General features: G+C 37.2%; 2 protein-coding genes and 1 non-coding gene across 3 annotated transcripts; 1 reads left to right on the forward strand and 2 right to left on the reverse strand.

Moving 5' to 3' along the window:
• Positions 1-7311: 7311 nt before the first annotated feature.
• TRNAF-GAA lies at positions 7312-7384 on the reverse strand. The gene has a single exon. It is a non-coding gene; the product is annotated as a tRNA-Phe (tRNA).
• Positions 7385-7557: 173 nt separating this feature from the next.
• Positions 7558-9585, reverse strand: LOC120188552. Its single transcript, XM_039191943.1, is given in 3 exon segments — positions 7558-8616; positions 8619-9206; positions 9209-9585. Coding segments are annotated over 3 exon segments (1959 nt in total). The 5' UTR covers positions 9540-9585; the 3' UTR covers positions 7558-7576.
• An 876-nt stretch (positions 9586-10461) lies between these two features.
• On the forward strand, positions 10462-11127 carry LOC120188553 (ubiquitin-40S ribosomal protein S27a). The gene has a single exon (XM_039191944.1). The coding sequence runs from the start codon at positions 10554-10556 to the stop codon at positions 11022-11024; it is 471 nt and encodes a 156-aa protein (XP_039047875.1). The 5' UTR covers positions 10462-10553; the 3' UTR covers positions 11025-11127.
• Positions 11128-12708: the final 1581 nt, after the last annotated feature.

Raw genomic sequence — 12708 nt, forward strand, 5'->3', positions numbered from 1 at the left:
AACAAAAATATTAAGAGGATAGTGGAGAAAACAACTGAAACCTACAAAGACTGGCATGAGAAGTTGACTTTTGCTTTGTTCGCTTATCGAACCTCGGTACGAACATCGACTGGGGCAACTCCATTTTCACTAGCCTATGGAATGGAAGCAGTGCTACCCATTGAAGTCGAGATTCCGTCTCTCAGGGTCTTGTCAGAAGTCAAACTGGATGATGCAGAGTGGGCACAATCCAGATATGATCAGCTTAATCTGATAGATGAAAAAAGACTGAAAGCCATTCATCATGGTCAAATCTATCAGAAACGAATGATCCGAGCACATGACAAAAAGGTGCGCCCGAGAATATTCCGTGAAGGGGATCTAGTGCTAAAAAGAATTTGGCCAGTCCAGAAAGATTTCCGAGGAAAATGGACGCCAAATTGGGAAGGACCTTATGTCGTGAAGAAGGCTTTCTCCGGAGGAGCCCTTATCCTGGCTGAAATGGACGGACCTGAGCTGCCACATCCCATTAACTCGGACGCAGTCAAGAAATACTTCGCTTAGGATGGAAACCCGAGAGGGCGTCCTAAGTTGGAAAAAAAAAAAACAAAAACAAAACAAAAAAAAAAACAAAAACAAAAACAAAAAGAGAAGAACGTTTAGAGTGAAAACCCGAAAGGGCGCCCTAAATTAAAAAAAGGAAAAGAGGAAAAAAGAAGAGAAAATAAGGTGGGTTCAAGATGAAAACCCGCAAAGGGCGTCTTACAACCAAGGATGGGTCCAAGTTGAAAACCCGGAAAGGGCGATTTGGATATTAACGGTGGAAACATCCCGGCACATGAATCTTCTACGAACTCAACAAATCGGAGAAATGTTGCACCCTCCCAAACGTTGTCGCATTTTCAAAGATCCTTTGGCAAAGGCTGCATTCAAAGTCACCAAACGGCTTTTCAGCTCAGAAGTGCCCACGTTATCGAGATCTAAGACATTCATTTACACATCATTGTGTATTCGTCTTCTAGAATGTTTGCCATGTATTATTTGTTCTTCTCCTCCCTTATGAATAAAGACCATCTTTCCTCCAATTCCTTTTGAGCATCTTGAATTAGATTTAAACCTAATGGTTTATTTATTTTTTATGAAAGATAATCGCATATTACTGTACAAAGATTCATTGAAAAGTACAGGTACCCAGAAGCCGATCAAGGGTTAATGCACATGCTTGAGATGGTTGAGGAGCATCTCCCAAAAAAAAAATCAGAATGTGCACATCAGATTCAAACATTTGAAGAATTCAAGATCAGAGATCGAAACTTCAAAGCTTTCAAAATCAAAGAGTCAACAACGACAGGCCACCGGAAATCAAGATTTCTCTCCAGAGCCCATAATAACATATGTTGCCCATACATTTTAGGCATACCTAAGAGCATGACATCCATACCATCGCATATATGCATATCTTTTCAGGTTTTACCCAGAGCCAATTTCAACTTCACAACGAAGGATATTGGACTCCAGACGACGCATGTTCAACTTCACGACGAAGGGACCGCTGGTTGTCAACAAACATTTCTCAATTTCAGAGCCAATTTCAACTTCACAACGAAGGATATTGGACTCCAGACAACGTAAGTTCGACTTCACGACGAAGGGACCGCTGCTTGTCAACAAACATTTCTCAATTCCAGAGCCAATTTCAACTTCACAACGAAGGATATTGGACTCCAGACAACGCAAGTTCAACTTCACGACGAAGGGACCGCTGGTTGTCAACAAAGTTTCCCAATTTAAAGACAGCACAAGTTCTACTTCACGACGAAGGGGCCGCTGGCTGTCAACAAACAATTTCCCAATCCAATTTCAACTTCACAGAAAATGATATTGGACTCGAGACAGCTCAAGTTCAACTTCACAACGAAGGGGCCGCTGACTGTCAACAAACAATTTTCAGAGCCAAGTTCAACTTCACAGAAAATGATATTGGACTCGAGACAGCTCAAGTTCAACTTCACAACGAAGGGGCCGCTGACTGTCAACAAACAATTTTCAGAGCCAATTTCAACTTCATAGCGAAGGATATTGGACTCGAGACAACGCAAGTTCAACTTCACAACGAAGGGGCCGCTGGTTGTCAACAAACACTTTCCAAGTTTCAGAGTCAATTTCAACTTCACAGCGAAGGATATTGGCCTCGAAGCAACACAACTTGCATTGGATTTCAACCTCACGACGGGGGATATCCAATTCTCAGGTTCAACTTCACGACGAAGGAGCCATATGCAATTCCAACTTCACAAACAGAATGACCCAACTTCACGACGAAGGAGTCATCTGTAACACCCCAACACCAAAGTCTTCAGGTCAAGTTTCACCTTCTCGACGAAGTATCTTGAGCCAGAAGACGACTCAGAGGCCACTTGCCAACAACTCTGAGTTTGATTTCAACTTCACGACGAAGGATTTCGTACTCAGAATTTTCCTGGTTTTGATTCAACGTCACGACAAGGGAGTCATTTCGTATTGACAAACCAACTCTACGACAGAGGATGTTCGACCTTGTTAAAATTTGTGTCTTTTAATCTTTGCTCCACTTTCGTTACACGATAATGAGCAAAGAGGGGCAGCTGAAGACACCAAATTTTGACCAATTAATATTGTTATATATTATATACAATAATGTTTACATCCGATTGGTAGCCCAGTAGTGACTAGTAACACGTGGCCCAACAATGGCCCGAAGTGAAGCACTTGAACCGGTCTGCTTGTATTTCCGTCTGAACCGGGTCCAAATTGAACCGTTGAACTAGGGTTTGGAAACCCTAGTTCCTCCTCACTTTGTCTCCTGACTGAGCGCCGCAGCCCCAAAGGTCCCACGACCAAATTCCTCGATCAACAGCCCCCACGAGTCTTCGCCATACACGCCTCTATCCCATGCTTCTCGGCAACAGACCACCATCGTGGATGTTTAGGACACCAAAATAGCAAATAACAAGTGTTTTAGTCCAAACAAACCTCTGAAAATTCGGAACTAGAGATAGCATTATTATGTGTATAAATACCCATGTAATCAACGATATCAGGGGATACCAGAAATGATCACACAATTACACACGAAATATTACGGAGAGATTACTGCGAATACACACAGAAAGTCACCATAGCAAGCACAAAGAAAGTCAGAACACTTGTACAACATTTCGAAACAAGAAATAAAAGCGAGGTATATTAGTTGTTTACCTTTTCGTTCGCTTGATCCTTTGCACGTCAAATTTATCGTCCATCGTGTTGTTTTGAGTTGAAAGTAAAAAAATCTTTTGGCCGATGAAAAGGTGTTTTCGTTCGAGATCGTTTGTATAGATCTACGAAAACCCGAGGCCTTTTTTTGAAAAACCAACTTGATTTTCAAAACGAGGAGAAGAAAAGCATTCGGAAAAGTAAAAAATCTTTTGATTTTGCCGCCGATGAACGGCGGCCGTCGCCGTTCAACGGCGACGGCGTAGGGCGGTCGGTTTCTGGATTCTTGAAGAATCCGGCCGTGTTCTTATTTTTTGAAGAACACTTGAGAGTGTTTTTCAGAGAGGGGGAGGAGAGCTTTGATTTGTGAGGAGAGAAATGAAACTAAAAAATGTTTGAGTCATATGTTAAACCCGTTCCAGCTTATGCCCGACCCGATGAACCTCGGACCCGCGTGTTTTTGCAAGAAGCGAGAGATTTGCGTTTTGGTTCTCCAGTTTCAAAAACACTTAATTTGGTCATCTGAATCGATTATTGAACCTGAAATCCTTGTAAATTGACCCTTGAGTTTATTTTGTTTTCAATTTAATCCCTACTATTATTATATACTATATTTTCATTATTATTATATTTTACTCCCTTATTTATATATATGCGTTTTGGTTCTCCAGTTTCAAAAACGTTTAATTTGGTCCTCTGAATCGATTATTGAACCTGAAATCCTTGTAAATTGACCCTTGAGTTTATTTCGTTTTCAATTTAATCCCTATTATTATTATATACTATATTTTCATTATTATTATATTTTACTCCCTTATTTATATATATATATCTTATGTATATTTTTATTTTATTTTATTATATTTATATATATATATACCCATATATATATATATATATATACATAACTATAATTATTTTAAGTATTATTGATGGCGTATAAATGTATATTTTTTTCTTTTATTATTATATGTATATTCTTTATTTTTTTCGTTTACTTTATTTATTTTTATTCTATTGCGTTTCCTTTTTATTTAATACATGTTTTATTTGTATTCCTTTGTTTTTAGATAGTTTTCATTTCTTTGTTTGTATGTTTTTTTGCTCTTCATGCATATATGTATATATACATTTATTTAGTATTTTTTTTCCTTTATCTATCTTATTTATCATTAGTTTATTTGTATTGTCTCCTCTTATTTGTATCATTGGTTTTGTGGTTGTTATATCGTATTTATTTTCACCCCTCCAAACGTAACGTTTTTTTTTAAATGGTCTTCATTCAATTAATCAAGGGTAAGTAATTTTGGATCGTTATTTTACCTTTTAATTTAGATTTATAACTTTCTTAATTAAAGACAACTGGAAATTATGTAGTACCGAAAGGGCAGTTCAAGGATGCTAACCCTTCCTTGACTGTAACCGACTCCCGAATCCGAAACATCTTTGGTAAGACGCAGATCAGGTAAGAAATAAGGTATCCGATGTACCTATTTATTTTTAAATAAATGATCGGTGGCGACTCCAATCTACATTTTTCAAGTCGAAGCCCAATTCCGGGCCCAACCGAAAGACGGTTACGACAAACCTTAAGCATTAAAGTAAAATAATTTATTTATTATTATACCAAATATTGATATTAATACATAAGACCTAGACAAAGAGATCAATGAAAAGTCTCCTCCAACGGCATCGGTCCACAGTTCTCAAGTCACCTGTACCTACATCAGTCTTCTTCGAGGCCCCTAGTTAGCCCGTCGAGAAAGGGAGAAGGACCTGATGGAGAAGGCTCAAAATCACTCCGTCTAAAAAGCTTTTTCATCTCCTCGTAACAATCTTATTTATGAACGGTTGTTTAATTCGAAATCAGTAGATTTTGATCTGACATAATTTTATAAGAGCAATTTTTTTTAAAAAAATTATAAGTTTAGATCATGCCAGATTTTATAGTAGGTCGGGTCAAGTTTAAATTTGAATTTAGAATAAAAAATCTCTAACATTGTTAGATATATGGTAATTTCTTCTATAAATTTAAGGATAATTTCTATAATACCCATGTATTTATAGTACCGAATAAAAATCAGGTTAGGATGGGTCCAATCAGTTTGAATGTGAGTTTTACTCTAACAAAAAAATCAAGTTGGCCAGTTTCGGATTGAGGGAATATGCTCCTTAAGTCGGGCCAGGTCGGATAAAACAATGTAGGCTTCTTGAGTCAGATTGAGTTTGAATATATATTGTATATACTTTTCAGATCGGATCGAATTAAATTGACTAAAAATCTTACGAACTCGTCCCATTAACATCTCTAATCTTACCCTCGATATACATATTGTATGCAATTCTTAATCTAAATTTAGATAGTGGTTCGTTATCATTTACTAATTTTGTTTATATTATATTTTAATTTAAAATGATAAATTTTAAGTTGAATCACATTAATTATAAAATTATTAAATATTAATAAAATACATTAAAGATGGCTTTGAATTAGTTTCCAAGTTGAAGCAAATTCAACCGAGTTTGGTAAACTTTATTTTATTATTATTTAGATTAGTGTGATCCAATAAAAAAATGCCTAATAAGATAGAAGCTTACCACTTGCACCTTCTTAGGTCACATGCGCGAAACCAAACTGCCCATTTAAGGTGAAAGTGCATTTTCATAAAATTTAATATTTTTAATGAGTTTAACTAACACCTCCAAATATTCCAAACCTCAAGAACAAAAAACCTCGAGATAAATTTATTATTATTTTATTGGGTTAAAATAAATCCGCGGATCATTAAGTTGTATTTAAGTAATTATTTTAGTCGTTAAACTTTTAAAAATTATAAAATAATTATTAAATTATTTGAATGATTATAAAATATTTGAAACCGAAAGAAACGTCCACGCTGTATTTAATGATGTAAAAAGGGGGGAAATTGAACTCCAAAATGGAGTCGGTCAGTTTTCAACAACCTTAGCATTTCAGTGGTCGTAATTTGAAGTCCAAATTCAGTATTAATAATTTGTTTTAATATTCCAGGTTTGGAATTAAGTTTAAGACTCACCAACCAAGGTAGACAGTTTGAAATTGTAATTAAAGAAGCCGATAGAGAAGCCAACAAAGCTCGAAGCCGAGGGAGGACGTCGACTCGGTTCGTGGAGCAGACAAGATGATGTGACAACCACAACACAAATAAATGGGTGCATGCAGAAATTTTATGGATAAACTATTTGTTTACTGACTTTGTTTTCGTTGTATTCGGTTTTGGGCTTCTAATTATAAAATTCCCACTCTGATATATATATATATATATTTGGTTGTTATGGATAAACTATTTGTTTACTGACTTTGTTTTCGTTGTATTCGGTTTTTGTCTTACAAATCGAAGTGATGGGAGATCAAGAAGGAGAAGAAAAGTATTATAACTGATTATACACTGACTAGACAATGAAGATTGTAGATCGAAACAAAATAAAGTTGAAACTCTAATTTAATTTTGATTGATTTTGAAGAAAATCAAACTAAAAAAAAGGAAGGAAAGGGGAGTGTTTCGATACAAGTTACATGACAAAAGACAACGATGGCGGTTGAATGATGATTAAAAAAAATGTTAACCGTCGAATGATGATAGAGAAAGATGTCAATTATGGAAAAGAAAAAAAATCAAATATTATATTAATTTCATAAATAAAAAGACTCCAAAAATACAATGTTTTGATGTTAATATTAAACAATTAACAATTGATTGAGATAAATTAGTAAGATTCGAGAGTTTATGATAAAATTATAAGAAGATCAAAACATAATCACAATATATATTGACGTTTGCATGCAGAATTACTGTGGGAAAGAGCATAAAAGTATTTTTTTAAGGTGTTTTTTTTTATGTAAATGCAGTGTATTTCCATTAGAGAAAAAAATGTAAACGTAAAAAATAGTAAAATTATTATTTACAGTTTCTGAAGAATTACTGTGGGCTTTAGAGAAGGGCGGGCTTACTGCATTTTGAAGGCATTGCCGAATATTAAAAGGAACTATAATGGGCAAGGACACCGTAAAGGGTTGCCCATTCCAAAAGGAAGGGAAAAAATCGAAAATTATAAAAATGCGGTGAGCGTGGATCGAACACGCGACCTTCAGATCTTCAGTCTGACGCTCTCCAAACTGAGCTATCCCCGCTCTTTGCTAAATTAATCAAATGTATATTAATAATCATGATTCCAATATCCACATATACCCTAGAACACAAGAACGTAAAGTGTGTCCTCTTTATTTTAATCAGAAAGAAATATGATACAACAAAATATTGCTATAAAATGACAAATCCAAAAACATAAAGTAACAATTGATTTATTAAAAGAAACTAGAACTTTAATCAATATCGCAATTAATCCAAAGCGGTTCATCAAATGCACCAGTAAGTTTAACTCCAACATCATTCTTGAAGCATAAACGTCCAATATCAAGTTCACTCCCAGAATGCCACGTAGGCGTTCCGTTCTCATATTCATCATACGTAATCCTCCTCAATCCTGACCCGTCTAACTTCACCACATACAAATCTCCATACGGTTGGTATTGGTTCGGACACGAAATCGGCTCAACCGTTACGCCACCTATGTTTGCGGCAAAAACCAGCCACTCTCCATTCGGACTAAAAAACACGTGGTTGATCCTCTCCCTGTCCACGATGCTCGAACCTTTCGGCCCAGCCACATAAATTCTCCTCAGATCAGAGCCGTCGGGTTTGATTACGTAAATGCTGAAGGCATCCACGTTATTCGGATTATGCATGATGGATGAAAACGCTATGAGATCGCCGTTAGGGGACCAACAAGGCATCGTATCAATCCAAGGGCCGTCAGTTAATTTGCGTATACCACCGTTGAATTCACCGTTAACGGCGTCGAGGACATATAAGTTCTTATGTCCAGAACGGCCGGAACGAAACACGAGGGACTTCCCGTCGGGAGAGCAGGACGGGAAGGCGTTATTCCCCGTATCTTCTCGCGTGAGAATCTTTACATCGCATTGAATTTCTTCGAGATCGTCGTTGAGATCAGAAGAATCAAATTTGATTCGGGCGATCTGGACAGTTGTTTTAACTGACTCGAATATCGGACCCAAAGAAGAGTAAATAACGTATCTTTCGGTTGAGCTCCACGTGTTATAAAATGCCACGCGGGACTTGATCAAGCTCCATCGTTTTGAGCCGTCCGATTTCACAACTTTAATGCCGCCATTTTCATCCAAAGCAGGGTTCAAGGCAGGGAAACTACCGTCGGGACTGAAAGAAGGAAATGATCCGTTGCTTCTGAGCATGCGTAGATCTTTTATCGGAGACGCAACTGGGTCGAGATGTGGAACCGTCGACTCGCCCTCAACCGATTCACCTCTGAATCTATGGTATCGAGTGTCTCAGAATCGGGAGAGACAAAGGGATTATAATGATGAAAATTCGGGTTCAACAGCTCAGTCACCGGGCGGAAAGCTTTCAATTCGAGATCGAATACCTCGATATGTCTGAAACGCTTGCCGCGCCGCCGCGTCGCGACAGCAATTCGTTTTCCGTCGTGGAAGGCGGCCGGAGTGAAGCAGTGGAGTCCAGGTGGAGTGACACGGAGAGGAAGGACTGGGAAGTCAGACAATTCAAGAGAATTTTCTGCAAATTCGAACCGGAAAATGCTCCACCAGCCATCTGCAGCTTGGCGGTGAAAGAAAATGGTTGAGTCACCAGACCAAGTGGGCCAACCGCCTCTCTCGCATACAACCCAACGCTTCTCCGGATCGGACGATGGAAACACAACAATATCCGTTTTCAGCTCGTGAAAGTCACCTTCCCAAGGACGAGAACCATACGATGCAACGGCTACAAATGTCCCAGATTTCGAAATAGCAGGGCTATAATCAACAAACCCGTGTGGATATAATCGCGTAATGTTTCCTTTACATTGGAGGTCGGTCGAGTAAAGGGATGACCATCTCTTGAAAGGTTGATCAGCTGTTCATGAGCTGAAATGAAGTAAAGGCGGTGGCTTTTGATGATAGGTCGATCGTGGAAGAGACTGTAGGGGGCAGATGGCAGCTTCTCGGGTTTGGGTACTCCCGGTCGGGTGAGGTAAATCTGGGGGGAACCCGACCGTTCAGAGATAAAGACGATAGATTGATCTTCGTTCACAAATTGAGCGTTGTAGTTGACGGAAATACCGTCAGTGAGGCGGTGTACAGAAGTGGAACTTGTGATGGGAGTTTGAGTAAGATTGACGGTGAAGATGTCGAACCCATACTGCGGCCTCCCGACGGAGGTGAAAACAATAGTGCCTTTGGGGTCCATTGATGTGTGCGTGGGAAGAGTGAGAGTGAATGATTTCTTATCTACCAAAAAGTGATGGTGTGGATGAAGAAAAGGCGATAAAGATCGTGGGGTTGTTTACTTGCATGCGTCGGAGCTGACGCAGCATCGATTGTCTTATATGCCCTTTATTTCATTTTATCTGTTCAAAGCTTTTTCTTATCATTTTGATTCTTTAAATCTCGACTCCATTTGTAAATTACCTTTACCATGATGAAAAGATGATAAGTAAAATTTACCAGAAACATAAGATGCCAAGTTAAAAGCGTATGTTTGGTCTAATGACAAAAAACGATTAGTACATCTGCATTGCGGTTTAACATGGAAGCCAAACGCGGTCTTACGCTTGGATCATATGTCCATTGTCTAATACTTGAGAACAACTCTCTAAAAAAAATTGTATTATCTAATTAATATTTTTTTTTATTTTTAAAGATTAACAATTAAAACGATAATGAAGGCAAACATAAGAGATTTAAGAAGTTATTATGTAATTTTTAACAGTTTGATGCGATTATAAGATAATATATGGTTTGATTTTTTTAGTTATTAATAACATATACACACTTTACAAATGTAACTACTCGAACTTTAGAGATAAACAACAGTCATTTTTTTCTTTGAAACCACTTAATTGAATAAAATAAATAAATAAAAAATTTCAAATAACAAATAGTAAAAAAATCAATATAATTAAATTAAAATATGGAAACTAAATCAGGAATTTTGAAATAATACAAGATCATTGGCATATTTAAACCAAATATATGTGGATTTTGCTTTACAACTAGATTGGGCCTCTCGGCATGATCAATGACTCAATTAGTAGTCCACGAAAAGCCCAAACCTAAAAAGAGGATGGGCAGTTACGTACTTTCAATCTCCACCCCAACGTCCCTCAAAACCCTATTCACACATTCTCACCCTCAGTCATCTCCCATTTTGAAACCCTAGCCGAAACCCCAAATTTCCTCTGCATCGTCACCCAACATCAAGATGCAGATCTTCGTCAAAACCCTAACGGGGAAGACAATAACCCTAGAGGTCGAGTCTTCCGACACAATCGACAATGTCAAGGCCAAGATCCAGGACAAGGAAGGCATCCCACCTGACCAACAGCGTCTCATCTTCGCCGGAAAGCAGCTCGAAGACGGCCGCACCTTGGCCGACTACAACATCCAAAAGGAATCCACCCTCCACCTCGTCCTCCGTCTCAGGGGCGGCGCCAAGAAGAGGAAGAAGAAGACCTACACCAAACCCAAGAAGATCAAGCACAAGAAGAAGAAGGTCAAGCTCGCCGTTCTCCAGTTCTACAAGGTGGATGAGTCCGGGAAGGTCCAGAGGCTGAGGAAAGAGTGCCCTAATGCGGAGTGTGGGGCCGGGACTTTCATGGCTAATCATTTTGATAGGCACTATTGCGGTAAGTGTGGGCTAACTTACGTTTATCAGAAGGCTGGTGGGGATTAAGTAGGCTTATTTTCCACCTCCACAATGGATCAACAGTTTCCTTTTATCAGTATGAAACTTTGAATAGTATTAATTTTCAATAATTGTTGGTCCTTTTTCATTATTTTCCATGTTATGATACTTTGGATATGATTTTCGTGCTTTGATTACCAATTTAGCTGTTTAATCATATTATGCGCTTTCCTACTCTTTTGTTTGTTGATTGACATGCGATGATTCTTTTGTATATGTTTCAATGCTTTATATATATGCTACTTTGGGCTCTGTTGGATTGGTGTTTCATTAAAATTTGTTTTCTTCCCAAAAACCATTAATCATTTTTATCCTGTTCAAGATTATTAATATTTCCTACCTTTGTCTAGTATTATTTGAAAGTTTAAGGATGGGAAAGTGTTATTATTAGACTAGACTTCGTGCTGTTGAATTGGTGTTTCCCATGGCTGGTGTACCATTTACATGCTACGTATGTTATGGGGTTTAGCATTGTAGTATTGTTGCATTGTTGAGCACTTAATTATGGAGAGCGGTTGAGTCGCCTAGGGATATCACCAACCGAAGTATGGTCGTTTTGTTTTGTAATTTTGATCTTATTTACTTCAAATTTAGAAGCTCTGAATTGCATTTTAGAGCTGAGACTTGTTAGACCCGACTCCCGAGTCATCTTCTTGGCTTGTTAATTCTCTCTCAACTCCCTACGGCCCTACCTTTGACAAATTTCGGATTTAATTCGTAAAGCAGATGCTGTTTTGCGCTACAAAACTTGGGAATACATTTTCCAGAAATATTTCAGTTTTCGAACATTTGAAATCCTGCAATGATATGTCTCTTTGTGAATGCCAAGTATCAATGCCTTGCTGTAGGATATGACTTATGGGCACTAGATAAATAGTACCACCTGTTAAAAGGTACACCTGATGTCCATGTCTATTCGACTTTTCGCAACAATCCGAATTTCTGATTAATGCGGTGTACTCAGATGCACATTAATCTTTTAAGCAATATTGTGTTGAAATTTTGAAATTATAATTATTTTTTATTTTAATCAAATTTGTGGTATATTATAAAATTATTAATTTAATCTTGATTGATATTGGAATTCATCTCCTTCCTCTTATAAAAAATTCCTTATAATATCCATAAAGTAGAATAAACCTATTTTTATCTAAAACCATTTTATGGTAATATTGATTTCTTCTTTATTTTTCTAAAGTATAAATATTCAACGTATATTCAGTTCGGGTATAAAAATATGATATCCGAAGAATATTTTAAATTAATTTTGAAAAGAATTTTTTTTTAAAGAATTTTGGAAATATTTTGATTACTGTACATAATATATTGGATTTCAATGGTAGAAGGCTTGCACGATCAGCAAACCAGTACTTTATTTCTTCCTTTTCCAGTCGTGCGTTTTAGAAATCTTCGTTTTGGAAAGGACTGAACGCATCAAAGGAAGACAAAGCAGGTGCTAAAGAACTAAAGAAGATTATTACATTAGTCGACTGTTTAGAGAACAAGTGGTTAAAAGTTTTTAGTTGTCGTTCTCTTCTAAATTGTGGATTTAATATCTATTAAAAGTAGCAGATAGGAATTATTCAAAAAAAAAATTATTTTACCATTTTTTCTTATTTTTTGAATTGAAAAAAAACTAAGGGGTTGTTTGTTTACCTCTTAATGGAATCAT

This window comes from Hibiscus syriacus, unplaced genomic scaffold, assembly GCF_006381635.1.
Source record: "Hibiscus syriacus cultivar Baekdansim isolate YM2019G1 unplaced genomic scaffold, ASM638163v2 tig00116951_pilon, whole genome shotgun sequence".
Classification (NCBI taxonomy): Eukaryota; Viridiplantae; Streptophyta; class Magnoliopsida; order Malvales; family Malvaceae; genus Hibiscus; species Hibiscus syriacus.

Bases quoted from the DNA above. Each gene is read 5' to 3' on its own strand.
- LOC120188553 (XM_039191944.1), top strand. From the start codon at position 10,554: ATGCAGATCTTCGTCAAAACCCTAACGGGGAAGACAATAACCCTAGAG.